General features: G+C 63.6%; 1 protein-coding gene across 6 annotated transcripts in view; it reads left to right on the top strand.

The window, feature by feature from the left end:
• Positions 1 to 23050, top strand: part of AGAP3 (ArfGAP with GTPase domain, ankyrin repeat and PH domain 3) — a 59164-nt gene extending 36114 nt beyond the window's left edge. For 2 of the 6 annotated variants that reach the window (XM_059933048.1, XM_059933053.1), the window contains exons 9-18: positions 2836 to 2928; positions 7447 to 7551; positions 14009 to 14177; positions 17145 to 17264; positions 18785 to 18922; positions 20610 to 20764; positions 20848 to 20938; positions 21122 to 21344; positions 21946 to 22201; positions 22353 to 23050. In XM_059933048.1, the coding sequence (XP_059789031.1) occupies positions 2836 to 2928; positions 7447 to 7551; positions 14009 to 14177; positions 17145 to 17264; positions 18785 to 18922; positions 20610 to 20764; positions 20848 to 20938; positions 21122 to 21344; positions 21946 to 22201; positions 22353 to 22559 (1557 nt within the window). In that variant the 3' untranslated portion in view covers positions 22560 to 23050. Of the gene's footprint in view, positions 1 to 1737; positions 2674 to 2835; positions 2929 to 7446; positions 7552 to 14008; positions 14178 to 17144; positions 17265 to 18784; positions 18923 to 20609; positions 20765 to 20847; positions 20939 to 21121; positions 21345 to 21720; positions 21918 to 21945; positions 22202 to 22352 lie in introns of those variants that run through there. The other 4 variants (XM_059933052.1, XM_059933051.1, XM_059933050.1 and 1 more) reach the window with 3 other exon arrangements.
• The last annotated feature ends 2185 nt before the right edge of the window (positions 23051 to 25235 follow it).

Raw genomic sequence — 25235 nt, 5'->3', positions numbered from 1 at the left:
ACCCCCAAACTCACCGTCCAGCTGGGACTTGGCTGGACCATTCCGGGAGTCTTGGGTCAGACACAGGTGGGTGAGCTGCCCGTGTGGACTCTCAGGAGGTCGCCCTGTCCTTCTGCGTCACTCCACGTGCCTCTTTCTGAGCGTCAGGGCTTGGCTGTCAGTCCAGCCCCGCAGGTCAGGCCCCGGCCAGGCTCTCAGGAACCCCGTCCAGACAGAGCCAGTGCTCCCCAGGCCTCGCCCATTCGTCCTCGCCTCCGCCTGCCCGGTGCACTTCTGCCCAGTCTGCCTGCCTCTGTCTGCCCCGTGCCTGCCGCGCGCCCTCCCTGGCCATGCTGACCGACCCCCTCCCTGCTGCCAGTTGCCGCCGTGTGTTACAGCCGCCCCGCCCCCAGCCCCAACCCTGCTTGGACTCGCAGCTCCTCGTCTCCCGTGCACGCCCATTGAGACGCACAGCGCCTTGGGCTGCCTGCTTGTGCCCACACCTCCTGCTGCTGCCACCATAGAGCCCGTGGGCAACCTGTGTTTGCAGTGACTGCTATCCATGCCCTCAGCACCTGCTCCCTGACGTCCTGCCTCAGTCACCTGCTCCCTCCCCACCATTCTTCACCTCTCACCTTCCTCTGCCTTCCTCTGCCGCTGGTCCTGCAACACCCCCGGGCACGCGCTCTTCCCTCTGCCGCCCGGGCCCAGGGCCCCGGGCGCCCTCGCCAGCGCCCTCGTGCTCCCCGCGCTCTGCTGCCTGCTCCGCTGAGCTGCTTCCGCCCGCCCGCCTCGCCGCGCGCGTCCTGGGCACAGCCGGCCCCCGTGCCCTTTCATTCTCTCCATCTTCACCGTGGCAACCTTATTTTTTCTTTCCGTTGTTTCCATGGTGACCTCACTTGCACCATTGTCCCCGAGGCAGCCTCAAGACATGTCCGTCTCTAGAGGTGCATCTCGGGACCTCCCCTTCTCATCGTCGCTGCTGGGGCCACCCCCTCACCCTCCTCGTCCTCCCCAGCAGGGCCACGCCTGTTCTGTGGCTGGCGCCCCTGTGACTTTCCTGCTGGACATGGCCGCTGACGTCCCTCATCTCCCCCATGACTTCATGTGCTCGTTGCCACTCTTGCCCTGCTTCCCGTCCTGGGGGGGGTGCCCCTCTGGGCTCCCAGGGATCCTCTGGTGGTTGGGGCCTCTCTGCTCGCCAGCCTGGCTGGGACAGCCTGCACCCTGCTCCCCACGACCGGCTCTTCTGTCTGGGGACCCGGTGGCAGCGGGCCCATCCACCTTCCTCCCCCCTGGGCCGAAGGGGCAGAGGCTGTGGCGCCCAGGAGAGGCCCGGGGCAGGCGCTGACGGTGGAGCCGCGGGCGGTGGCCCTTGGCCCGGCTCGTCCCGCTCCTTTGGCTGTGCTGCCCCCATGCTGCAGCTGCGGACCTTTGCCTCTTCCTTGTGCCCTTGGCTCCTGGCGGCCTGGGTGAGCAGGAGGATGTAGGGCCCGGAGTGGAGAACACTCCCCGCTGAGATGGACTGCCCGGCCCGGCCCGCCACTGCTGCCGCCATCTCCCCCCCGCCCCACTCCTCCTCCTCCTCCTCCTCCTCCTCCTCCTCCTCCTCCTCCTCCTCCTCCTCCTCCTCCTCCTCTTCTTCATCCCGCTGCCGCCTCTCCCCAGGCGCCTGGGTCTCTGCCCTCACCAGTGCTGACCGACTATGCGGGGCTTGAGTATAACTTGCCAAAATCTTTATTCTTTCGATATTTGCAGATATGTGCCACTGTTTCCAACTTTTCATCAACAAAAAGGCCTTTCCAACTCCTTCCAAATTAGAAGACCAGGTGGTGACACACAGCACCTCTGGACATTCTCCCCTGTGCGGGGCCGGAGGCGGGCCGGGCCCTGGGACTGCTCTCAGATGAGAAGCGGCCGCCGTGCTCCCCACTCCAGAGACCCACAGGAACCTTTGTAACTAACCCCCACCCCCAGGGAAGGCTAGGAACACCGGAGCCCGCGGCTGGGGGCTGCCAGGGACCAGCCCTGCTGGATGCGCTGCGCCAGGCTCGCTGCATGGAGAAGAAGGGAGCTCGGCCCACGCCCGGCGCCGGCCAGCGACGAGGCCCAGAGGCCGGGGCGTCCGAGCGCCCGCCCGGCCGGCGGTCCAGCTGCTCCTGGGGGAGCTCCCCCGCCCCTCCCCTCCTCTGCTCCTTCCTGCATGGACTTCTGCCGTTCCTGCTCCGCTCCGGACGCCGCAGCCACGCCGCCGCGCTTGCCTTCCCCTCTCTTGGCCTCCCATTTCCTAGGATCCGCATTCGGGCGGGCTCTGCCCCAGGAGCCCGGCAGGGGCGCAGGGCCTCTTCTGGCCTCTCTCCTCTCTCTCTCCATCCACTGTGCCCCTCGGGCCACGCCGCCGTGCTCGGCGTAATGTGCCATGTGGTGTCTGTGCCGCAGACGGGCCGCTACCTGCTCACTTCTGGACTTCGCTCTCCCTGGTGGTCATGCCCTGTGCTCCCGGCCATGTCCCTCAGCCCCACCGTCCACCTCTCCTCGCCCCTTCCCGTCTCTTACGCCCCAGCCCCCTGGGCTGCGCGCTCCTCACGCCCTCGGTATCTCGTGTCCTTGCTCTTTTGTAAGGGGCGGGCCCGGCCCAGTGACCTGTGCTGCTCTGTATGGTGCCGTGTGTAAGAATAAACCCGTTGGAATACTCGTGGTCTCAGTTCCTTCCCGGTCCCGCCGCCCCGGCCCTGCCCCACGGCTAGGGCCTGCCCAGGAGGAGGGAGGACGGGAGGGCTGGCTGGGGATTCCAGGTGGGCTGCTGACCCCGCAGACCCTGGGCCCCTTTAACACGCCTCTTCTGTTCTCTTCCAGTCTCGAAAGGGCGCCGACCTGGACCGGGAGAAAAAAGCCGCCGAGTGCAAGGTGGACAGCATCGGGAGTGGCCGGGCCATCCCCATTAAACAGGTCAGCACTCCCTTCCCCTGGGGCTGCAGAGGAGCTGAGACGAAGCCCAGGAAATGTTAGATGATGGTTCTTTTCGGGGCCTCTGGAAGATGGTGAGAGAGGCCAGCGCCCTGCCCCTGCCAGGCCTGAATCCTTAACAAGGAGAGTTCTCCTGCTGAGAAGAACTCCCAGCACAGCGGGGAAGGGTGGCGGGAACCCTTACGCTGCCAGTTCCTCCTCGCCACCACAGGGGGGCAGCAGAGAGCCGCCTGCCATCCTCAGCTGCTCTTCGCTGGTGGTGGTTCTGGAGGTGGGCGGCCCTGGAGGAGGGTTTGGTCTCTCTGGCCTCCCTCCCCTCCTCCCAGAAAAAGAAGAGAATTCTCAAAAGAGGAGTACGCGTTGAAGGGCTTACCGAGGGCTGTTCCTACCCTGGGTTCACTGGCCCAGTCTTACCGTGTGAGCCTGTTTGTCTGTAAAGACGAAACTTAGTGGAGGGGCCACGTCCTGGTAGGGCCTCTCCCTCACCTCCTTCCTGAGTCACTGCCTGGCAGGGCTGGGCCGCCCGGTGTTGGATCCTCCCAGACCTCCTGTCGTGGGTCTCTCTGCTGGAAAAAGATGTTGAGTGATGGAGGGGTCTTTGTGCAGAGCTGATGGTGTGCCGGGCAGGCAGGGCTCTAGAACTGCTGAGCTGGCCTGGTGGTCAGTCCGCTGTACCCACAGGGTGCTGCGCTTGGCCCAGATCTTCTTGGGAGCCGGTGGTTCGAGATGCTGTGTCTACAGGGGCTGTGATGTCCGTTTTTGACCACAGAGGAGACTGGTGTGGCTGGAGCACCTGAGGTCAGCCTGGCCAGGGCCCTGTGGTCAGGTTTGGCTCTCCAGACTGGGGCTCCTGGAGCCTGTAGGTAGTGTGACCAGAATTCTGGTGTTAGGGATGGGGGTTTCTGACCCCACAGTGAAGGTCCATTGGGTTTTGGGAAGGCTTTCGGGGCCCAGGGGACAGAGTGAGGAGCACTGTGTCGCTCCACGCCCTCTGTCTGTGCTTCAGCCCTCCCTTGAAGTGTCACCACGGTGATGTCCAACAGGCACTGCTCTAGTTGGGTCAGCCTGCCCGGGGGCGCATGGAGGGCCTGGGAGAATGGCAGTAGGCAGTCTCCTCCCCGTCCCTGTTTGGTCATAGAACTGGTCCATAAACCTGCTGATGGTGTGACTGAGTGTCTCTGGGGCCGTGCTAACCGAGGCCTCCTCACAGGGCCCTCGCCAGGCCAGGCAGGGGACTGTCACTCCCCGCTTTGGGGCGTGTGCTCTGAGTACACACACATGCGCACGTAAACATTTAACAGATACAATGCTTATCCCCCCCCCCCCCGCCCGTGCTCTGAGATAAGTTAGCCCCAGACGCCCCCTTTCCTGTCTGGGGTCGGTCTGATTTATCTGTTCCCTGAGTCCCCCACGTGGACGGGAAGGCGGGGCTGTGAGGTGGGGGGTGAAGCCCGGCCAAAGGGGTCAGCTAGGGCCCTGGAGTGTCACAGGCCCCCAAACCTCAGGGACACTCCGGAGGAGGAGGCACCAGCCAGGAAGCTGCCCGCTGGAGGCAGGTGCCTAGCCGCGCCGACCTCACGGGGGCTGGGGGCGTGCCTGCCGTTGGGACCGCGTCCTTCCACCACTCTCCCCTCTCCCGGCCAGTGGCCATTCCTTGCGCGCCCCCCTCCCCCCCCCTCCCCGACCCAGGGCCGGGCTAAGCCCTTTCCCGCTCTCCTGTCCCGTTCTTCTCCCCATTCCCTTTCTCCCCTCTCTCCCCCCTCTGCTCCTGCTGGGAGTGGAGATTGCATTTCAGTTGCCATTTGCATTCCCAATCAATCCGGACTCCGCAATTAAGCCGGCTGGCGGAGCTGGGAGGGAGGCGGCGGCGGGAACGGGTCCTCTGGGGGCTGTCGCCTCCGCACCGCCCCCATTCCGCCCCAGATTGCTTCCTGCTCCGCCGTGCGCAGCCGGCCGGCCAGGGAGGGGAGCAGGAACCCCTGGAGCTCGCTCTCCCTCCTCGGAACGGGCTGTGAGCGGGACGCAGGCGCCGGTAGGGCAGGGCAGAAAGGGCCGGGCAGGTGCGAGGCGGGGTGAGCGTGTGGGCGCGGGTCAAGCCCCAGCGGCCGCGATCGTTCCTCCCCCGCCCCCCGCCCCGGCGCTCCTCCCACGCCCCCCGCCCCGGCGCTCCTCCCACGCCCCCTGCTAACGAGCGTCAGAGCAGCGTCAGAGCATCATTACGCCGTCCGCGGCGCCTGGGCCTCGTGGGCCTCCTCCTGAGAGGGGCCCAGGTGAACGAGGAGAAAGAGTTCTGGGTAGAGCAGGGCTTCCCGCTTACACCGGCCTCCTCGGCATCCTGACTCCTGATTTCCCGATGGGGGCGGGGGAGGAGGGGGAGGGGCTCTGTAGGTGAGTCCGCGCTCCCTCCCGAGGAGACTGAGGCCCAGACAGTGACACGACTCGCTTGATGTTAAGAGCTAGTTGGTGGCAGAACGGGCACGGAGTCAGGTTTCCCTTTCCCTTGACCAGGAGCCGGGGCTGGACCAGGAGGGAGCCTGGTGAAGATGAAGGGAGAGTGGAGGGAGGGCGGGCTCAGGTGTGAAAGATTTGAGAACAGAGGCCCTTGTGGAACCTTCCATCGAGGCTTGGGGAGCAGGTGGGAAAGGAGGGAGTGAGATGGGGCGCAGGCGAGCCAGCCGTGATGGCCACTCCCAGGGGAGCGGGATGGGCCTGGGCCGCCTTCTCCAGAGTCTGGCCGGCAGTCCTCAGGGCCGTGGTCCACACTCAGGGGAGAGGCAGCGGCTGAACTGTTTCCACGTTCCTGGCCTGTGAGGGGATGGCTGCCACGCCCAGAGGCCGGTCGCCAAGGCTCCTTCGCGGACCATGAAGCAGGGGTCCCGGTGGCCTTCTGGGATGTTCCGGCCAACCTGTTGTCTAGTGAAAGTCCCGTTAACACCCTTGGCCTTCAGAAGCTCTTTGTGAGGAAAAGGGGACCAGGTAGCAGCAGTGTCCTTAGGTGGCCTACGACTCAGGTGGCCTCACTTCCCGCAGCTGCATCTGTCTTTGGGGGCAGGAGGAGGAGGATAGAGGAAGGAAATGGGGGAGCAAGGATGTGAAACACCTGTGGGAAGTGGGACTGGAACGTAGGGCCCTTTGTTACCGCCACCTCAGGCCCTGTTGTGGGGAGAGATGGGGCGGGAATCCCAGCCCACCTGTTTGTTAATCTCATCCCCCTAGGGCTGAGCCTTCCAGTAGGAAGCCTTAGCGGGGGAGGGGGCCATGGAATCGGGGGTTTACCCTCCACCCTCTCTCACTGTGAGTCTCTTGACCCCCATTTCCGGCTTGTCTGAGGGCAGGGCCCTCCCCTCCTGTAGGAGAGGCCGGCACGGGGGCTCTGGCAGCTCCTTTGCGACCCGCTGGGGACTTCGCGTGCTGCCCCCTCTCGCCCAGCCGGGGCAGTCCCGCTGTGAGGGGCCTGCCCCCCCAGGAGTTCCGTCCAAGAATGTCCAGGGAGCACTGCCTCTTCTCAGCCCTCCTGAATTTGGGGAGGGGGCCCCACAGGGGTGATGCCGGCCCTGGGGCACCTGCCGCCTGTGCACGTCCGTGTCCCATCCCGACCCGAGCTCCATCCTCGGCCGTTCTCCCGTGCTGTCTGCTGTTTCCAGGCGAGAGCCAGTGGGTGAGGGACCGTCGGGGGTTATCATCAGGGGAGGGCAGCAGAGGCCATCTGGGGTGTGGGTGGACGTCTCGTCTGCCTCGGTGAGGTCTACCCCCCACTCGCAGCACCTCCCACAGCCGCCCGGTCTCGGCTGGCTCTTCCCCGCCCCGTCCACCAGCTGTTCCCCGAGCGTCTGCTGCATCCCAGGAGTGTCGCGGTGCTGAGGGTGTCGAGGAACAGCACTCCCAAATCCCTGCCCCTGGGGAGCTCTTGTTCATCCTGATGCCCATCTCACCTCCACGCCCAGTGTCTTATCAGCTCACACGGGAGATTTGGTTGCCGGGCTGTACGGCTGGGTCTTCCCACTGCCTGCCTTGGGGGAGACTGGGCCATTCTGGGGACGGTAGGGGCTTTTCTGCTCTATTTGGGGCTGCCACAGGGGGTGGGAGGCCAGGGGCCTCCTGAGGTCTCTGTGCTGTCGTTCCCCCCATCCCTGGGGACGGCGGGTGGGAGCAGCAATGCCTGGAGGCCATCTGAACCCCCGCCTCCCGTTGCTGACGTAGTTCCACACCCTGGGGGAGAGGACACCCCCCTGCCATGCGACGGTGTCCATGGTAACTGGGGAGGTGGGCTCCAGGCTGCTCCCTGAGGACGGTCAGGGGCAGCCGAGTGCCACAGATGGGTTCATCCGCCTGGCTCTACCTGGTTCAGTTTTAGTCCCGTGTGGCCTCTCCATGCAGATAAGCGCAGTGACCCAGGAGGACAGGGGGCGGAGGATGCTGTGACCTGCGGACTCCGAGACCTTCTGCATAGCTGTGACGGGCGGGCCTGGCTTCTGTCTCTGATCCAGCCTCTGTCCTCAGGGCGTCCTGCTCAAGCGGAGTGGCAAGTCCCTGAACAAGGAGTGGAAGAAGAAGTACGTGACCCTGTGTGACAATGGGCTGCTCACCTACCACCCCAGCCTGCACGTGAGTCCGGGGGCTGCGCCTGGGGAAGGCTGGGCGCAGAGGACGGGAAGCGGGTGTGGAAGGGCTGACTCCAGGGCCGGAGGGAAGCGACCTTAGCTCAAAAAGACCTTTCCTCGAGAAAGGGCCTCGCTTTGGTGGCTTGGGAGCTGCACAGGCACTGAAACCCAGGCCCAGGCTGAACACTGCACGAAAGCTCTGAGTCTTGGCTGAGCCCTTTGTGTTTTTTGTTTTTTTGGTTTTTTTTTTTTTAAAGGGATGACCTTGTCACTCCCATTCACTTTTTTTTTTTTTAAATATATATTTATTTTTGGCTGCGTTGGATCTTCGTTGCTGCGCGCGGGCTTTCTCTAGTTGTGGCGAGCGGGGGCTACTCTTCATTGCGGTGCGCGGGCTTCTCATTGCAGTGGCTTCTCTTGTTGTGGAGCACGGACTCTAGGCGCGCGGGTTTCAGTAGTTGTGGCACGCGGGCTCAGTAGTTGTGGCTCGTGGTCTCTAGAGCGCAGGCTCAGTAGTTGCGGCGCACGGGCTTAGTTGCTCCACGGCATGTGGGATCTTCCTGGACCAGGGCTCAAACCCGTGTCCCCTGCATTGGCAGGCGGATTCTTAACCACTGCGCCACCAGGGAAGTCCCGGCCGAGCTCTTTGGAGTAAACTCACCCCCGGGGACGGTCACCCCTGGGCTAGGCTGGTGTGCGAGTCAGGTTCTACATCCTACACTCTAGTTGTTTTAAGAGCTGGATTGGGCCCGTTCACATGGAATTGCTCAAGCTGGGGGGGTCGGTGTTGCCAACAGTTGTGTCTCGGGGAGCCGCACCATTGGGGTTACGCCTGGGCTCCTGGGGTGATGGGGAGCGAAAGGGCAGTTAAGCCAGGGCTGCTGGGCTGGCGGGCCTGGACAGACCCCCTTGGGAAGAGGAGCGTCAGGGGCACTGTTGGTAGGGCAGAGGGGTCTGGAAGGGTGTGGCCGATGCCCGGGGAGGGGCTGGGGCGCGGTGACTGTAGCGTGGCCCCCGTGGCAGCTCCCCCACCCTTCCTTCCTCCCCCCCCTCGCTGCGTGGCTCCAGCACACAGCTGTCACCAGAATCCATCTCTGTCACCACCCCACTGTGGGGCTAATGAGTTCTCCCGTGAAGCCCCTGAAGCGCAGCACGTGGGCTGGCTCCACCCCCGGCCCGGAGGCCCCAGGCCTGCCTCCGAGGGTCCCTCGCCGGCCTTTGAATCTGCACAAGGTGTCAGGGGTCCCCGACCTGAGACGTGCTGGGGTCCGCGGTTCGGCCATAGCTCCATCCTGAGAGCACCACCCAGGACGGCTGAGAAAGCTCACGGGCCTGGTGTGGGCCTTTCCAGTGAGGCCAGAGCCCAGCCTGGCCCTCTGGGTGCCTCTGGACCTGGCCCTTCCCTTCAGCTCGGGGCCTCTTACTCCACAGGGCGGGAGCTGGTGCCATGATACTGGGGGTGAGGGGGGTTATAGACGAGGGGCCACGGCCGGGGGGCCTTGGGAATTTAGCACAAAGGCTCCTGGGTGCCGTCCTCTCCCCCGTTCTGGCCTCCTCCTCGCCCAGGACCTGGTCCCGCTGCTGAGTCCACGCAGGACAAGAGCCAGCAAGGCTACTGGCAGAGCCCTGACGAGAGGCACCGTGTCTCAGGGAGCAGGGAGCGTCCGCGGGTGCAGCGCCCCCAGCCAGAAAGAGCAGGACCGCGGTATTTCCCAGCAGAGAGGGTCTGGGCCCTGCTGGCTTCCAGCGCCCACAGCCCAGGCAAGACACACGGGTCCCTGCCCAGGCACCTGCTGGCTGCTGGGCTGAGAGCTGGCCTGTCTGAGGCCTCTGTTTCCCCACCTGTGTGGCAGTGGCCTTCACCCTCCCCTCTGCTGCATCCTTACCTGTTCCTCCTGCTTCACGCTGCCCGGGCTGGGCGCACTGTGCCCACTGCTGGTCCCACGGCCCAGAGAGAGGAGAGGGATGGGAGCACCCCAGAGAGAGGAGGAGAGGGATGGGAGCGCCCCAGAGAGAGGAGGAGAGGGATGGGAGCGGGGTCTCGGCACCGGGAGGAGAGTGCCCGGCGTTGTGTTTGCTTTTGGTTTCGGAAGGGAAGGTAAAGGCCTGAGGGATTGCTGTTTTTACACACAACTTAACAAACTGGAGAGCAGAGGCTCGCTGGGGTTTGCCGGTTCATCAGTCACCCAGCCAGTGGCTGGGCTGAGACTTGGCCCACGACTTTGAGCGTCGCCCAGATTTTTCTGTACGTGCCAGGAGCGCCTCCCTTCGGGGCTGCCTGAGAGTCGCTGGAGAGTTACCACTGGGGCAAGTAAGGTGGCTGGGTGGGTGGGGCGGGGGGAGCCGGCAGCCCATGTGCCCGGCCCGGCTGGGCGGCGGACGCTCTCGGAGTCCCGTCCAGCGCTGTGCTGCCCGTGAACTGTGTGTGGCTTAGTGTGTCGGGCCCGGGACAGGGTCTGGCGGCAGGCGCTTCCAGGCTGTCGCTGCTTTCTTGCGAGGTGAATCGAAGAGGCCGCCGGCTCTGCTGGCCCCCGCCGGGCCACAGGACGCGGCGAGGAGGTTGAGAGCGTGGCCTCCCCATCCGTCAGCGCTTCAATGGCTGCCCTCTGGCTCCGGGGTCAAAGTGCACGTCGTTCCCCAACTCCCCACATGCTGGATGTCCCGAGCAACCAGCACGCGCAGGTGGCGGCCTCCCTGCCCTCTAGACGCTTCTCTTCTCATTCAGGAGACACGAATCAGATTCGAAACCGTGGTGACAGTGAAAGCACGAGGGAGGCCAAGCCAAGGGTCTCCGTGCGCGGCCCCAGGGGCCTGAGTTCCCTCCCGACAGAGGCTGCTTTGCTCCGACCGCCCCTCGCCTCTCGGTTTCCATCCTTGGTGGCCGCCGCACTCCTGTTGCTAGCTCACCCACCTCCATCCCCCCTTTGCCGTGTTTTCCAACCTGAGCAAGCTTCCCAGCTTCCAGCAGTGAGCAGGGACCCTCCGTCCCCGGAGCTGCCTGCTTCCGTTGGAGGCGCCCTCCTGTTAGGGAGCCGGAGAGGAAGGCCCGTCCGGGAACTCCTGGCCTAGCCCGGCCTTGCCCGGCCTTGCCCAGGAGACCCGAGGGCAGCGGTGCTGGGGACCCGCCTCCCGATGGAGGCCGGGCGGCCTGGCGGGACGGGCCGGGCTGCAGAGGAAGGGCTGGTGGGCAGGCCTCGAGCCTCACGCCCAGCCCCTGCCTAGCCCCAGAGAGCCCGCCACAGCCTCTCCCATTTTGCAGCCGGCGAAGCCATTCACACAATCACCTTCTGTTAATTCTATCTGCAACATCAATTAAATTGTTTGTAGAAACTAATTGAATGTGGCTTAATCACACATCTTAATAGCTTTCCACGCTCTGAACTCGTTGTTAATTCCAGTAATAAAACGAGATGAGAACGCTGGCTGGGTAATTAGCGAGGAGGCTGGGGAAGAAATTGCTGTTTGATGGTGGGTAATAAAGGCAGCCGTGGTGACCGCTCTCCAGAGCAGCCGCTCCCACCGCCACTGCCGAGCCCCCCGTTCTGCTGACGGAGGGAAACGCTGTTGCTCTGCCCCGGACGCCCCGTCCCTGCTGCTGCCTTCTGAGCTCCTGGCCGCACTCTCCCTGGGGCCAGGCTCCGCCTCTGGGCCCAGGCCTGCAGCTGGCCGGGTGCTGGCCTGCTCCCCGCACCCGCCGAGCAACCAGTGCCCGTCCGAGGTGGTTGGGGATGCTGAGGGCCGGTGCTTTCCCCTGACGTTGGTTGCTGGCTCCTTGGCCCTGAACGGAGCCCCTCCGTGTGGCTCTTTTTCTTGGCCTGGGGTCAGCTTCTCCCGCCGTGTCCCAGCCTGGTTATCCCAGGGCTGTCGTGGGGCCTGAAAACTGTTGCAGCTGCTGTGACCTCCTTGTGAACTAGAGCAGCCCAAGCTCCTCCCCCAGGAAAGGGACTGCAGCTGTGCCTTCGTCCCAGCCAGCTGTTGACAGTCGTCTGGAGCCGCTGAGCTAGATGTGACTGTGTGCAGGGTCCTGGGTGCGTGCAGAAGCCGAGTCGGTGGGCTGTCGGGCCTGGAGTGAGGAGGGCCAGGACGGTGGAGTCACACGCTGGATGCTGGGCCGAGAGCAAGGCCAAAGGGCCAGCGGCCCCTGGGTGGGGCGGGCCAAGTTTGCTGGAGAAGGGACCAGGGGGACGGAGCCCTGGCAGCGCTCAGCAGAGCGGGGGTGAGAGGTCGTTGGCGGGGAGGGGGTCCTCCCGTGGGTGGAGCCCGCCCTCACCGACTTCTCAGTGATGTTGTTCTGTGCTTCTGAGACATGAAGCAGACCCCTCGGAGCGGAGGCTGCCTGAGGCCAGGCACCCAGCACTGTCCCTCACGCAGGACCAGGCGGTGGCAGGAGGGCACGGGTGCAGCGCAAAGCTGCAGGGAAAGGAGCTCCTCCCCTCCGGCTGGCTATGCCCTTGTTGTCTGTCTGAAGGGCCATCTGCCTGTGAAGGTGTCAGAGCCGCTTGGAGAATAAAGAGTGAGTACAGGCCTGGCCAGGCCTCCGGGAGCCGGGCTTGACTGGCGAGGCCAGCGTGCCAGCATCGGTGGTGCCCCGTCCTCCCCACGGGCCTCCTGGTAGTCCTGCCACTGGCCCTCACGCTGGTCCCTCGATGACGCGCCCTGCGGTGAACTCCAGCCCGACGCAGAAGTGCAGGAGCAGGGCTGGTGCTGGGTGCTGTTTCCTTGTTCTCACTTCTCTTCATGACGGGAAACTCCCACGTTCTCTTGGCTCCTTAGGGCCAGGTGACCCCTTTCTACTTGATGTCCTCTCGGTCATTCACAGAGTGAGGGCAGCCCCTGAGCACCTCGCCAGCCCGCCCTGGCCCTGCTTCCCAACAGGCAGCACTCTCCATCGGCTCTTTTAAGCAGAGGACATTGTCCCTTTTCCCTGAAGCCAAAAGTTGAGAAGGTAGGAGGACACCTGGGTGACAAGGAGTGATGCTCCAAGTGGGTAGGGTGAGAGGGGTGGGGCCTGGAAGGACACGAAGGCTCCATCGAGCCAGACGCTCAGGGAAGCGCCCTGGATGCAAAACATCCCAGAGGCTCTCTTGAGGGAGGAGAGGCGCCGGTCCCCAGTCTGACTGGTGGAATTCCGTCCAAAGTTAAATTGGTGCCCCTGGCCCAGCTTCTGCCCCCGGGAAGGAGCTTTTGCCACATTTTATGGAGGATATTTGCTGGGAACTGCCCTGGAACTCGCTGGTGCCAGGGGCAGGGAAGCGGGAGTCAGCAGCCTGGAAGGAGAGATCAGAAGCAGCAGGGAGAGCGGGGCCCAGGCCCGGCGGGGTTTACAGCAGCCAGAGGGCGGGCAGGGCTGTGCTCTGCATCGCCCACCTCCCGCGCCCCGGCCCCCCCGGCCCCTCCAGGTGCCACTCCCCGGGGTCGGGGGGGTCCCAGGACGAGGTCGAGACAGCGGATGGTGGGGCTCAGCACCCAGTGGCTCCCACTCTCAGGGTCCCTCCCCACTCGTCCACTTCCAGGGCCCTCTCGGTACTGACTTGAAGGCAGGGTTTGCTCCTGGGCCGAGGAGGAAGTTTGCCTTCCGTGCAGAGCCTTGGGCACCTGAAAAGCCTGGACTTGAATCTGGCTCTGTCACCTGCTGATTGTGTGGCCTGGGGCAGGTTAACCTTTGTCAGTCTCAGTTTCTTCACCCGCAACGTGGGCATAGTAACACCGTCCTCCTAGTGGTTGTGACGATTCCGTGAGGCGGTGTACGAGATGTAGACGCGATACACAGCTGTGGTTCAGTGGACGCCTGGCACGCGGCTGGGCGGGCGATGTGATGTTGTCAGTGGTTGTTACTCTTCTGCCGTTGGGATACTCACTGGTATCTGTGGAACCGTGGACTTGTCTCAATATCCCAAAGAACACCGAAAAGAATCAAAGGCTTCCCTTTAACTGTTCAACAGATATTTATCGTCAGGTGCCAGTCTAAGGGCTGGGGGCTGTTCTAGGCTTTATAAGTTCTCAGAGTCCCAAGTGGTGGTGGGAGCTTCTGAAAAGAGGGCTGAAGTCCTTGATGACCAGCCACCTGGGGCCCGGGGCAACCCAGGCGTCCACATCCCACGGAGCCCGGCGGTGCCTCTCCTCGGCCATATGCCCTCTCTCCCTAAATCCCATCTTGGTTCAGTACTTGGCCTCCTTTGCGTTGCCCCCTGAGCCGTCTTCCCTAAAGGAGCCCTGAGCCTCAGCTCTTGGCTCTCGACCCTCTGTCGCCCCTGCCGCGCTCCCGGCTGAGCCCCGCCCCGAGCCGCACGCGGGCAGCCTTGGAGGTGTGCTGTGCGCGCCACAGAACTCGGGCTGTCCCCCTCCTCCCCCCCCAGCAGCACGGGGGAGAGACCCAGGAGTTGGGAGGGTCAGAGATGAGGTGCTGCCGAAGAGTGACCTGTCCTAACGAGTCTTCCTCTGTCTTGTCCACGTGGCCTTAGGATTACATGCAGAACATCCACGGCAAGGAGATTGACCTGCTGCGGACCACGGTCAAAGTGCCAGGGAAGCGCCTGCCCCGAGCCACGCCGGCCACGGCCCCTGGCACCAGCCCCCGCGCCAACGGGTTGGCCTTGGAGCGGAGTAGCGCACAGCTGGGTGGGGGAACAGGTGAGGGGGCTGCTGAGGTGGGAGGGGGCGTGTGGCTGCCGTGGCCGCGTCTGTCTGGGAGAGCGGGGCGCGCCGTGACGGGCCCCGGAAGGGAGGCGTGTGGGGCTGCACCCCTCCCCAGCCGGGTCCTCAGGGCTCCAAACACGCCAGCCACCCGGTGTCTTGCTTCGGGATCAGCTCAGCCGAGCGCAGTCGCCAAAACGCTGCCCTCGTGGGGTTAGTAGAGGTGGCGGCCAGCGGACCGCCTGGCAGATCAGAATGGGGACAGATAGCCTCGTGCTGACAGGTGGCACCAGCGTCTGGAGCCGAGGCAGGTGATGGTGGGGACCCCGGGGCCCTCTGGCACCAGGGCCACATCTCGGTCAAGTTTGCTGAATGGGCGGGGAGGGAGGCGGGAGGGGACAGAGCTGCCTGGGGCGAACCTGCTAACCGTCCTCAGGTCTGCAGTGCGAGGCGGGGGGGTCTTTGCTCAGAGAAGACTGAGTTTAGAGAGAAGCTGGAGGCTGAGCGGCCTCTGCCCCGTGTCCAGAAGCAGCGGAGCTTCCTGAGCGCGCTCCTTGTTGGAGGTGAGGGGCCGGCACCCCGCCCTGCCGCGTGTGCCACCACTGCCCCCCAGTCTGGAGGCGCTGCAAGGGGCAGGTGGCGGGCACTGACCCCGCTGGTGCAGGGGTGCCGGGTGCAGTAGATCCGAAGTCGAGATTATCCTCCCCATGTTGTGGATGAGGAAACAAAGGTTCGGAGAGGTTAAATAACTTGTCTGTAAAATCCCACAGGAAGTGGTGGAGCTGGGTTTGAACCTGCACGTGCCTGACTTGGGAAGCTATGTTCTGTCCTCTAAGCCCTTGAATTAGACAGAGAGCGAGCTAGTGGACGGAGGGAAGGAAGGAAGGAAGCTAAGGACAGAAAGGCAAGAAAGATGGGTAGTGCGCCGGGAGCCGCCCGTGGGGCTGCACTTGGGGGCGGGGAGGCGGGTCTGGTGGAAACAGGCCACCGTGGTCCGGTCCTGGGTGTTCTGCGCGGGGCGGGGGCGGGGCCGCTGGGGAAAGGAAGGGCCGGGGCGGGGCTGGGGACCTCCCGGAGCTGCCTGTGGACTGGCCTGGGGTTTCTCAGATGACACCAGAGGGAGCAGGAAGCTGAGTGGATGGAAGGAGAGCCTTTGCTTGCAGGCAGGCAGCAAGGGGAGAGCTAGCTGTTCCCTCGGAGGGAGGGAAGCCCTAAGACACTCTGTCCTGTCACATTCCTGGTCCCTGAAGACCTTCACCTGGGGAGCGGGAGTGGCGCGTGGAGAAGGAGGTGCGCGGCACACTCACCCACGCAACTGCCAGTACCCGCAAACGCTCGCCACGTCCCCGGAACACGTGGCCAGGCGCCACCCGAGCCGCGTCCCCTCCGCCGCGCACCGACCTCGCACACACTCACACATGTCTCCGCTCACCGGGCGATGTTAACATCTCATTATCTTTGTTACTGTAATTACATTATCCGCTGCTTTATGCAGAATTATTCTCCGAGGACTAATTGATGGCTCCATGTTTAATTCATTAATCATTAGCATCAAATTCGACAATTACAGTGCACACTGATTGTGGGATTGCAGGCGTAATGAGGGGAGAATTAACAAAGAAAAGGGAAAGCACTTTCCCTCCCTCGGGTTTTGGGTTGGGGGGCTTGGGGAGGAACTTGGGCCTGTGCTGTCTTTGGGTGGGGCTGGGGGTGGGGAGTAAGATCTGGAACCTGGGGGAGATGGAAGCAGGTGAGGGGTGGCGAGAAGCACAGCATCTGAGAAGTTAGGACCCGAGGCTGCTCCCCTGGAAGGTTTCCTGACGGGGGTCGGTGCGGGGGGACCCCAAAAAAGGCTAAGTTTGCAGGGACCTGTTAGGCAGAGTGGGAGGGGGCTGGCACGGGTGCCACACGTATGTTAACGAGCACTTACTGTGTGTCTGGTCCTGCCTGGGGTGTTATGACAGATACAAGAGAAACACAAAACCCGCCCCCACCATTCAGTCTCGTGCTGTCCTCGGAGCATCGGGGACGTCTGGCCTGTTCCTTTACCTTCTAGTGGCTTCCGCGCACATCTTCCTGTCCCTTGGCTTCCAGAAACTTGACCCTTGTGCTTGCGGGGCTGGTCCGGGGGGGCCTGGTGTCGGCCCTCGCCCCTCCCTCCGGCTTGTTCAGCTTCAGGGCCCGTCTCTGCCTGTCACTAACGCCGGGCACCCGGCCAGCTGCCCAGCGGTCAGTGCAGACCTCCCTCGGCCGTGGCCTTCTGGCCTCAGGCCCCACCCTGTCTCAGGTCAGCTGAGGTGAGAGGGCAGTGTCGCTGTCTGCGGCCGGCCCTGAGGCCCGGGGGCCGTTGCCACCATCTCCCCACGGGTGACTCGGGCCGGGGGAGGGCACGCACTGCCGGCCCCGCTGCCCCGGGCTTGGCGCTCCTGGAGCCTTCGGTTCCCCTGGCTCTGCTGTTCTTCCCCGATGGGAAACGAAAGATTAATTTTCTCCAGCCCCACAGGATAATTACTAATACTAATTAGACATAATTACTTGAATTTGATACACTTATTCCTCGTCAGAATGGCAGCAAAGCTGAGGCACAGCAAATGGCATACGTGGCCTGGAACGGGGTTCGGGGCCTGGCCAGGAGGGGCAGGGGCTGGGATAGCGGGGGAGCAGCTCGGCAGTGATGGGGGGACTGTCCCACTCACCCAACTTCTGGCTCCCGATCACAGGGAGGGGGCAGAGGCATGGACCCTGAAGACAAGGGGGGGGTGTGAAGTCTGGGCCCATGGGAGGCCTCCGGTTCTCCAGTGATCCTGGCCCGGTGCCTGGTGAATCCAGGAGCCCCTCATCCTGGGTCAGTATCCTGCTGGAATTTCTCAAGCTCTACCCTTAGCTGTACTTTCAGGAAAGTCTATGGGTGCCCTTCCCCCGGCCTCCTCTCCCAGTCTGACCCTTCCCACCCCCCCCCCCCAGGTGCCCCCCACTCGGCCAGCAGCCCAGCCTGGGCTGGCCCGCGCCCAGAGGGGCTGCACCAGCGCTCCTGCTCCGTTTCCAGCGCCGACCAGTGGAGTGAGGCCGCTGCCCTGCCCCCAGGTATGCAGGACCCGGTGAAGCCGCAGAGGAGGCCGAGATGGGGAAGGGGGCCCGGCGGAGCCCTCCAGGGCTTGTGGCAGAGCCAGTGCCACGCCTGGGGCATGGAGTTGGGGTAGCTGCCCCTGTGGGGCCCGCAGGCCCGCGCCAGCGGCTGGCGCTAGAGACCCTCCGCAGCTCCCCGCCGCCCACCGCTGTCCCCAGGCGGCGCTGGCGGCTCCCGCGTCCCCATCAGCCCCCCGCGCAGCCGGCTCATCAGCCTCTCCGCGGGGGGCACGGGGAAGCGGCGGAGTGGGGAGGTCGGAGGCCGGGGGCTTGAAACACGTTCCGAAGGCGGCAGCTAGCCCGCGTGGAGAGGGGGTCCTGCAGACAGGATCAGGGGGCTGTCCGGAGACGTGGTTTCTCCCCCGCGCTGCCCCTCGATAGGCTGAGGCCCCACCCAGTCTAGGGGGTCGAGAACTCTCCCTTCCCACCTCCGCCTGCTCTCCTTGGCCTCGTCGTCGTCTTCCCCTCACTTCTTCCCCCTCCTGCCTCTTCGGCGAGCCCCTCCACGCTCTCTCCTCACTCACCCGTAGCCCCACATCCATCAGCAGTCCTGAAGGCTAGAGGGAAATGGGCGCCGCCCTGCCCTCCTCTCCTAAGTGAGGGTGTGAGAGGGAGGAGACTCCCTGGGGACCGGGCACACCCGCTGCTCCCACGTCCCTCCTGCTGGGCAGCAGCGCGTTAGCTCTCCTCCTGACTTGCCTCCCAGAGACCCTGCCCCGGCCCGCATCCCAGCAGAAGCGCGGAGCCCGGCCTGAGCTCTGACAGCAGGAAGCAGCTGGGCGCCCGCAGCCCCGGGTCTGCGCCACCTCCCCTGCCCGGCCCAGGCCGCCCGGGGGTGGATGTGGAGGCCTGAGAGGGCAGCCGGGGGCCCTTCCCGGGGTCACCGTCCTCCGGCCTGTGCTGGCCTTGGTGGGGCCCCTCTGTTGAGTCTGGCAGGCGGAAGGCAGGGAGGGAGGGCGCGTGTCTGCCTCTAATGAAGTTTGACATTTAGTGGTGAGCGCCGGGCGGGGTGTGGGAGACGGGAGCTTGATTAGCGCGCTCTAATTGACAGTAATTAGGCAGCTCCCTGATTGTTTCTAATTCTGCTATTAATTGTGAGGAGCGGGGAGTGTGATTGAGGATAAATTTGGTGCGGAGCTGCCGGGTCTCCAGCTCCCTTTGAGTGCGTTCCCCCGGCCGCCTTCCGCCCTCCAGGCTGCAGAAGCCGGTTCCCTCCTCCCCTTCGCTCTGCCCTGCCTGCGGTTCCTACACGCTCCTCTCCACCCTCCCTTCCTCCAAGGCCGGGGGCGCCTTGGGGTCGGGACTCTGTGGGCAGACCCCTCCCGGGGTGCGGACGGGGCGGGAGTGCCCCCCTTCCCCCCACCCCGCCCCGCTTGGGCCACCCAGCTGCAGTTCACGGTGGAGCCCCCAGCACCCGGGCCAGGGCCTGTGCTAGCCCCCTCCCCTCTCCCCACACTTCTCCACCTCTCCCTCACCAGCCAGTGGCCCAGCTGAGGTGCTCAGTTCCAGCCCCAAGCTGGAGCCTCCCCCATCTCCCCACTCCAACCGGAAGAAGCACCGGAGGAAAAAGAGCACCGGGACCCCCCGACCAGACGGCCCCGGCAGTGCTGCTGAAGGTTAGGGGGACCCCCAAGGGAAACCGGGGCACAGGAGGTGGGCAGCGGGACTTGGGGATAGTGCCTGAAGAGGCACACCCTTTTTTCTGTATTAGCTTAAGCACTTTCTAATAATAACTTCCAGTAAAAGCAGCTCCACAACTTTTGGTCATCTCAACCTGGTATCTTAGAAAAGCTCTTTCTTCTGCCTAACTTAAACCCTTCCTGTGAAAACGTGAGCTTCTTTTATTCTTACGGAAGGTAAAAGACAGCAGGCTGCTCCTCCCGCAGCTCTTCCAAGGTGGTGCGGGCAGGAACTATGTTTTCTGTGTCTCTTGTATCACCCTTTGAGTTTAAGCAGCGCTGGGCGCAAAATAGGTGCTTCATACGCGTGTGTGTTTGGCTGAGCCTCTCCTTAGTCTTCTTTAGGCTGAGGAATTCCAGCTCCTCAGGTATTGTTCCATAGGTCCTTTCTCATAATCCCTTATTAATCACAGCGCTGCTTCTCTGATGTTCCCCAGAGTATCTTCAAAATGTGCCTCTTCTCAGTGGTTGGAGTGTCTTTGCTCCTGAATAAGGTTAACCTACATCGATGCACAGTTGCTGGTTTCTACTCTGATGGTCAGGGTTAGGGGCGTGGCTAGGTGGGGGAGATCATCTCTAAGGGAAGGAGCCACCTTTCCCAGCCAACCGGTGATACAGGGGTGCTCAGCGCTCACGGCACGGGGTGCACCTGTACCAGGCAACTGAGCCCCACAGACTGTCACCGTTACGTAGTTCAAAGATGGTTGGAAGCAAGGTGAGGTGGAATGGTGGAGCTTGGGGAAAGAAAGGTACCAGTTTCTCTACGAAGACAGTTCTGTTAAGGGCGCCTTAGAGCAGGAGCCCGCCAGGAGGACTTCCCTTGGCAGGCGGGGGTGGTGGTGGGCGGGGAGGGCATGTTCAGTGTCACTGGGGCAGGAGGCTGCCCCGGCAGGACGTGTGGTCTCACTTGGGCCTCCTCACGGGCACCTGTCTCTCCAGCCCCACGACACACTCGCACTGCTTGTTAGGAACTGTTCACCCACGGGGCGGTGACCATCGGGAAGGAGATCCACGTGACTGTCTCCTGGGGGGCCTGGGGGAGCAGAGCTGGGAACAGCTTCACCACACTGCTTGGGACGTGTCTGTCACTGCAGATGTCCTCAGGTTCCTATCTGCTCACACATCCGCGTTCGTCTGTGGAGGAAACCTCTCCTCCTCTCCCCATCCCCTTGCCCTCCCTGCCTGCCTGTGCCAGGGTAGCGGGGGAGGGGCCCGGCTCCCAGGAGCCCCACGCTGACGCCGTCAGGAATATTGGGTTTAATGAGCTGCAAAATGAGGCGGCTGCAGCTGACATGTACGGATGGTGCCCACCCCCGCCTTCGCCGCCCCCCCAGCACTGTCTCCTAACGCCCCATCACATCCTTCTCCAGATACTCAGCTCTGCTTTCCAGACCCATTCCCAGCAGTGCCAGGGATGCCAGATCCTCGCTTCCCCACCTTTTTCACCCAGGCTCCGCAGGTGGCTAGGATGGAGGTCTGGGGGCTCCACACGGCTCTCTGCCCCCTACTGCCCGCAAGGTGCCCTGGAGAGAGTGGTCCTCGAGGCTGGGTGGCGTGTCCCTGCACGTGCGTGCCGACAGGGGCCCTTCTGCCCTCACGCCGGTGCGTGTCCCTGTGCCCACAGAGGCCGAGGAGTCGTTCGAGTTTGTGGTGGTGTCCCTCACCGGGCAGACGTGGCACTTCGAGGCCTCGACGGCGGAGGAGCGGGAGCTGTGGGTGCAGAGCGTGCAGGCCCAGATCCTCGCCAGCCTGCAGGGCTGCCGCAGCGCCAAGGACAAGGTTGGCCCAGAGGCCCGGGTGGGGTGGGGTCCCAGGTCGGCCTCGCGACTGACCAGCCACCCCTGCCTCTCCCCCCGAGGCAGACTCGACTGGGGAACCAGAATGCGGCTCTGGCTGTGCAGGCCGTGCGCACCGTTCGTGGCAACAGCTTCTGTATTGACTGCGAGGCCCCCAGTGAGTGCCGGGCCGGGCCGGCGGGGCCGGGCTTGTGGGTGGCTTAGAGGAAGCGCGACCAGCTTCGCGGAGGAAGCTCTGCAAGCGGCTTGTCGCAGGCCGGGAACCGCGGCGGGGAGGGCTTTCCCGGTGGTCTCGCTCTGGTTGCCCGGGGGCTTCATCTTGCTTCCTCTCCGCACCTAGATCCAGACTGGGCCAGCCTGAACCTGGGCGCCCTGATGTGCATCGAGTGCTCGGGGACCCACCGGCATCTGGGGGCTCACCTGTCCCGGGTCCGCTCCCTCGACCTCGATGACTGGCCACCTGAGCTGCTGGCCGTCATGACCGCGATGGGCAATGCCCTGGCCAACAGTGTCTGGGAGGGGGCCCTGGATGGCTACGCGAAGCCAGGACCCGACGCCTGCAGGTGAGGGCGGGGGCCCTGGCGCTGGCCGGCAAGGGAGGGTACGTGGGCGCTCCTGCCCGGTGGGGAGGACTGGGGGCGGGGCCGGGCAGCTGTGACAGGGCTGGAAGGGTTAATTAAAACCCGGCCGGCCGTTGCTCTGCTCGGCAGTGGGCCCCTGGGGGTGCCCCTCCCCCTCCTGTCACTCAGCGCCTCACAACAACGGGCCCTTTCTCAGCGTTATCAGCAGGTCAGGGGGCCGGCGGGAGGCGCATGCGCAGGGCCCTATCGCTCTGTGGCGCGAAGGCCACGGCCTGAGCTCTGAGATGGGGAGAATGGGTGGTAGATAGGGTCGTGCGTGGGCCCCCAGTGCAGGCCCCCACCTCCTTTGTTCCTGCAGGGCCAGATAAGCTGCACCCGAGCCCGAGCCCTGCCGGGAATCTTCCTGCCCTCTCGGCCCCCAGGGGCCTCCCCGGAGTTCTCTTCCGCTTCTTCCACACCCTGTGCGCCGCCCGCTGCCCCCGACCCCCCTGGGGCCCTGAGGCTCGCCTCTGCGCCGACGCCGTGTCTCCCTGCCGCCCCCTCGCCCCCCTGACCCCCGGCCCGGCCCTTCCTGTGCTCGCAGAGAGGAGAAGGAGCGCTGGATCCGGGCCAAGTACGAGCAGAAGCTCTTCCTGGCCCCGCTGCCCAGCTCGGATGTGCCGCTGGGGCAGCAGCTGCTCCGCGCGGTGGTGGAAGACGACCTGCGGCTGCTGGTGATGCTTCTGGCCCACGGGTCCAAGGAGGAGGTGAACGAGACCTACGGGGACGGGGACGGGCGGACCGCCCTGCATCTCTCCAGCGCCATGGCCAACGTCGTCTTCACACAGCTGCTCATCTGGGTGAGTCGGGGCTCCCGCCCCGCAGGTGCCCCTCACCTCCCTGACGTCCTTCTCACCCCAGCCCTCTGAGGGCCGCCTCCTTTCTCTCCCCGGGAAGCCACACCTTTCCCGCCGTGTCCCGCCAACCGTGGAAACGTGCTTTCTTCTGCAGTACGGGGTGGACGTGAGGAGCCGGGACGCCCGGGGCCTGACCCCGCTGGCCTATGCTCGCCGGGCCGGCAGCCAGGAGTGTGCAGACGTCCTGCTCCAGCACGGCTGCCCCGCGGAGGGCTGCAGCCTAGTCCCGGCCCCCGGCAGAGAGGCTGCCAACGGCACGAGCGCCTCCGCTGAGCTGCACCGAAGCCCGAGTCTCCTGTAAGGCCCAGGAAGAGGGCCGAGGGGCCAGAAGGACTCCAGGGCGTGGGGACCCCCCCCCCTACAGGCGCTGGGAGAAACAAAGACACGGAGACTGAGAAGCAGGGACGTGCAGAGAGGAAGGAGGAGAGGGAAACGGGAAGAGTCAAAGGGAAGAACTAAAGGGGAGAGACAGAGGGATGAGAGGAGACGCCGGGCTTGGCGCTGCAGCAGAGGGGTCGGAGGTGTCTGGCCCCTGCCCTCCGGTGCCACTGAAAAGGGACAGGACCCTTTGGAGGTACTGTGAGGAGAGGGGAGCAGGACCTCGCCCTCCTCCAGAGTCCTACCTTCTCGTGCCAGCCCCCTGTGAGCCTTCTCCTAAAACGGAGCCTGGGTGGGGCAGACGTTGGGGGGTGACCTGCGAGTCCCATGTAAATGTGTACATTGGAATATTTATGTTTGTGTACATATTTGGTGTGTGTGAGATGTGCCAATAAACCAGACTGTGTGTGTGGCCTTCGTCTCCCCTCTCATCTCCCTGCCGTTCCGAAAATGCCCCTCTCATCTCTCTCTTCTTCTTTGTCCCTGTCTTCTTTGCTGTACTTTACTTTAGGGTACCCCATCCACCCACCCACCCCGTCCAGGAGGCAGGCTGGAGGCTAGGTAACCCCCAGCCTCCTACGTGCGTTTCTCTCAGCCCTCTCTTGCCAGGGGCGTAGTTGAGTTTGTCAGCAGCACCGGCAGTGAACCCTGCCAGGAGGAGAGACGAGCTCCGTGCTCCCCACTCGAAGCTTCCTGCTGCTTCCCCCCTGCCCTGCCGCCTCTGCCCTCAGAACGGCTTTCTGTTGGTCTCCTCATTTTCATCAGTATTCTGTCCAGTGACCTCACACCACAGCTGTGCTGCCCAGAGTTCACCCACAGAGAGGGCAGGAGCTCTGTCCCCCTTCCTAGGCGTCTGGGAACCAGCCCCACAGCCAGAGGTTCAGGGAGCCACGCGGGTCCGTGCCCAGGGGGAGAGTTCTGAGGACGGGATGGGTTGAGTGGCAGCGTGTCTCTGGGGAACTCATCCCTAGGCTTTGCGTTTGAGGAAAGGGGAGGGGGTAGGTCACCGACCGCAGAACAGCCCCCTTGACTCCCACCAACCCCTTGCCAAACTGGAGGCAGAATCCAGAGCTTCTGCTTTTCCCTCGGACTATCCCTTAGTTATTCTAGAAAGAAAATCTGGGAGAAACCCCTCTGTACCTGTTCTTGAAGGGTGAGAACTGCTAAGTTAGGGTCCCCACTCCCTAGGGAGCCTGTTGCTGCCCGGTTCCGGGAGCTGCTCTGCTGGTGGCCCTTGTACATTGGGTGTGGTGGGCTGGCGCTCTGCACGGCCCTTGCCCATGTGTAGGGAAATTAACCAAATAAAGCTATTCAGAGAGGAAACCAGATTTTACTGTCTGGGTCCACAGCCCCTTTTGCCAGGCTGAGAAGAGCCTTAAACAAGGTTAAGGGCAGAATAGAGACAGGACCATGGGTGTGTGTGAGACTGGGTTCCTAGGCTCAGAAAATACTAGCAATAATCACCTCCAGGTTCCCCAAGGAAAAGAAGCCCCTTGGGTGGCTGAATGCTGCCTGGTATAGTTTAGGAGGCTTCAGAGGTAAATGCAGGAAAAAAGGGCAGATCAAGGCCTTGGTCTTGCTAGTTCTCCTCCCCGCCTCCCACTTCCCCTCCCTGGGGGCAGAGCCAGAGGGCCTCCGCTCCAGCCCTTGCTCGACCTGCGGACACGGATTCCTGACAGCAAGATGACAACCGCTCCTGGGTTCCTCGACCTCTGCCTGGCTTCTCTCCTGAAAAGAATCTCACCCTGTAGGTTCCCCATGTGGGTGAGTCAAAGGTAGCAGACAGCCTTGATCTAGATCAGGAATGGGGCTGGTCTGGGCTACATTTTTTCAGCCTGATTCTCCAGCCTTGCCGGAATTTAGCCAAAAGATAGAGAGGACCCTGGCTGTGTGTGTCCCAGCCAGGGCACCGTGCCACCATTGCTCGTGACCAGTCACAGCTCCAGGCTGCGTTCCGTTTGGTTGCCAGAACCAGCTAGGAGGAAAGAGCTGCCAGGGAAGGGCTGTCTCAGTCTCACTGGAAGAGGCAGGCAATAGACGTGAGCAACTAGACAGCGGCTGGCTTGCAAACCAGGAATCAGCAGCGACATGCCCTCTGACGCAGGTGAGGAAGCCGGCCGGGGGCTGGACTGAGCTGCGCTTCCCTCCCCTCTCTGACCTTGCCTCACTCACAGCCGATTTTTTTTTTCTGTTCTACTCCACCTCTCCTCCCAAATCAACGCAGGTCCTGTTTCTTCCCAGGAAGCCCCGTTGACCATGATACCAACTTCAGCTGGCTTCTGTGGTAGCTCCGTCCCCGATGCCCGTGCGGCTTGACGCCACAGCCGGTACAGGACGGTAGCCCGTCTGTGAAGGCGGGGGAATGGCAGACAGCGCCAGCTTGTCTCGTTTCCCTCTAGGCCTACTCTGTTTCTTGCAAGTGCCCCTGAAGCCTCACGTCTGTGTGTTTCCTTCGTCCACCATTAACGCTGTTCCTTAATCTGCTCACAGAATGCCAACCCCCGAGCCTCTGCCACAGCACACCCCCTTCCAGAACCGCCAGGTACATTCCTGCCTCGTCCGCGCCGCGCCGCAGTGGGCCCTCTCAACCAACCTCATT

Source organism: Balaenoptera ricei, chromosome 9 (genome assembly GCF_028023285.1).
Source record: "Balaenoptera ricei isolate mBalRic1 chromosome 9, mBalRic1.hap2, whole genome shotgun sequence".
In the NCBI taxonomy this organism is placed as follows: Eukaryota; Metazoa; Chordata; class Mammalia; order Artiodactyla; family Balaenopteridae; genus Balaenoptera; species Balaenoptera ricei.
This window is presented reverse-complemented; position numbering and strand designations above follow the sequence as displayed.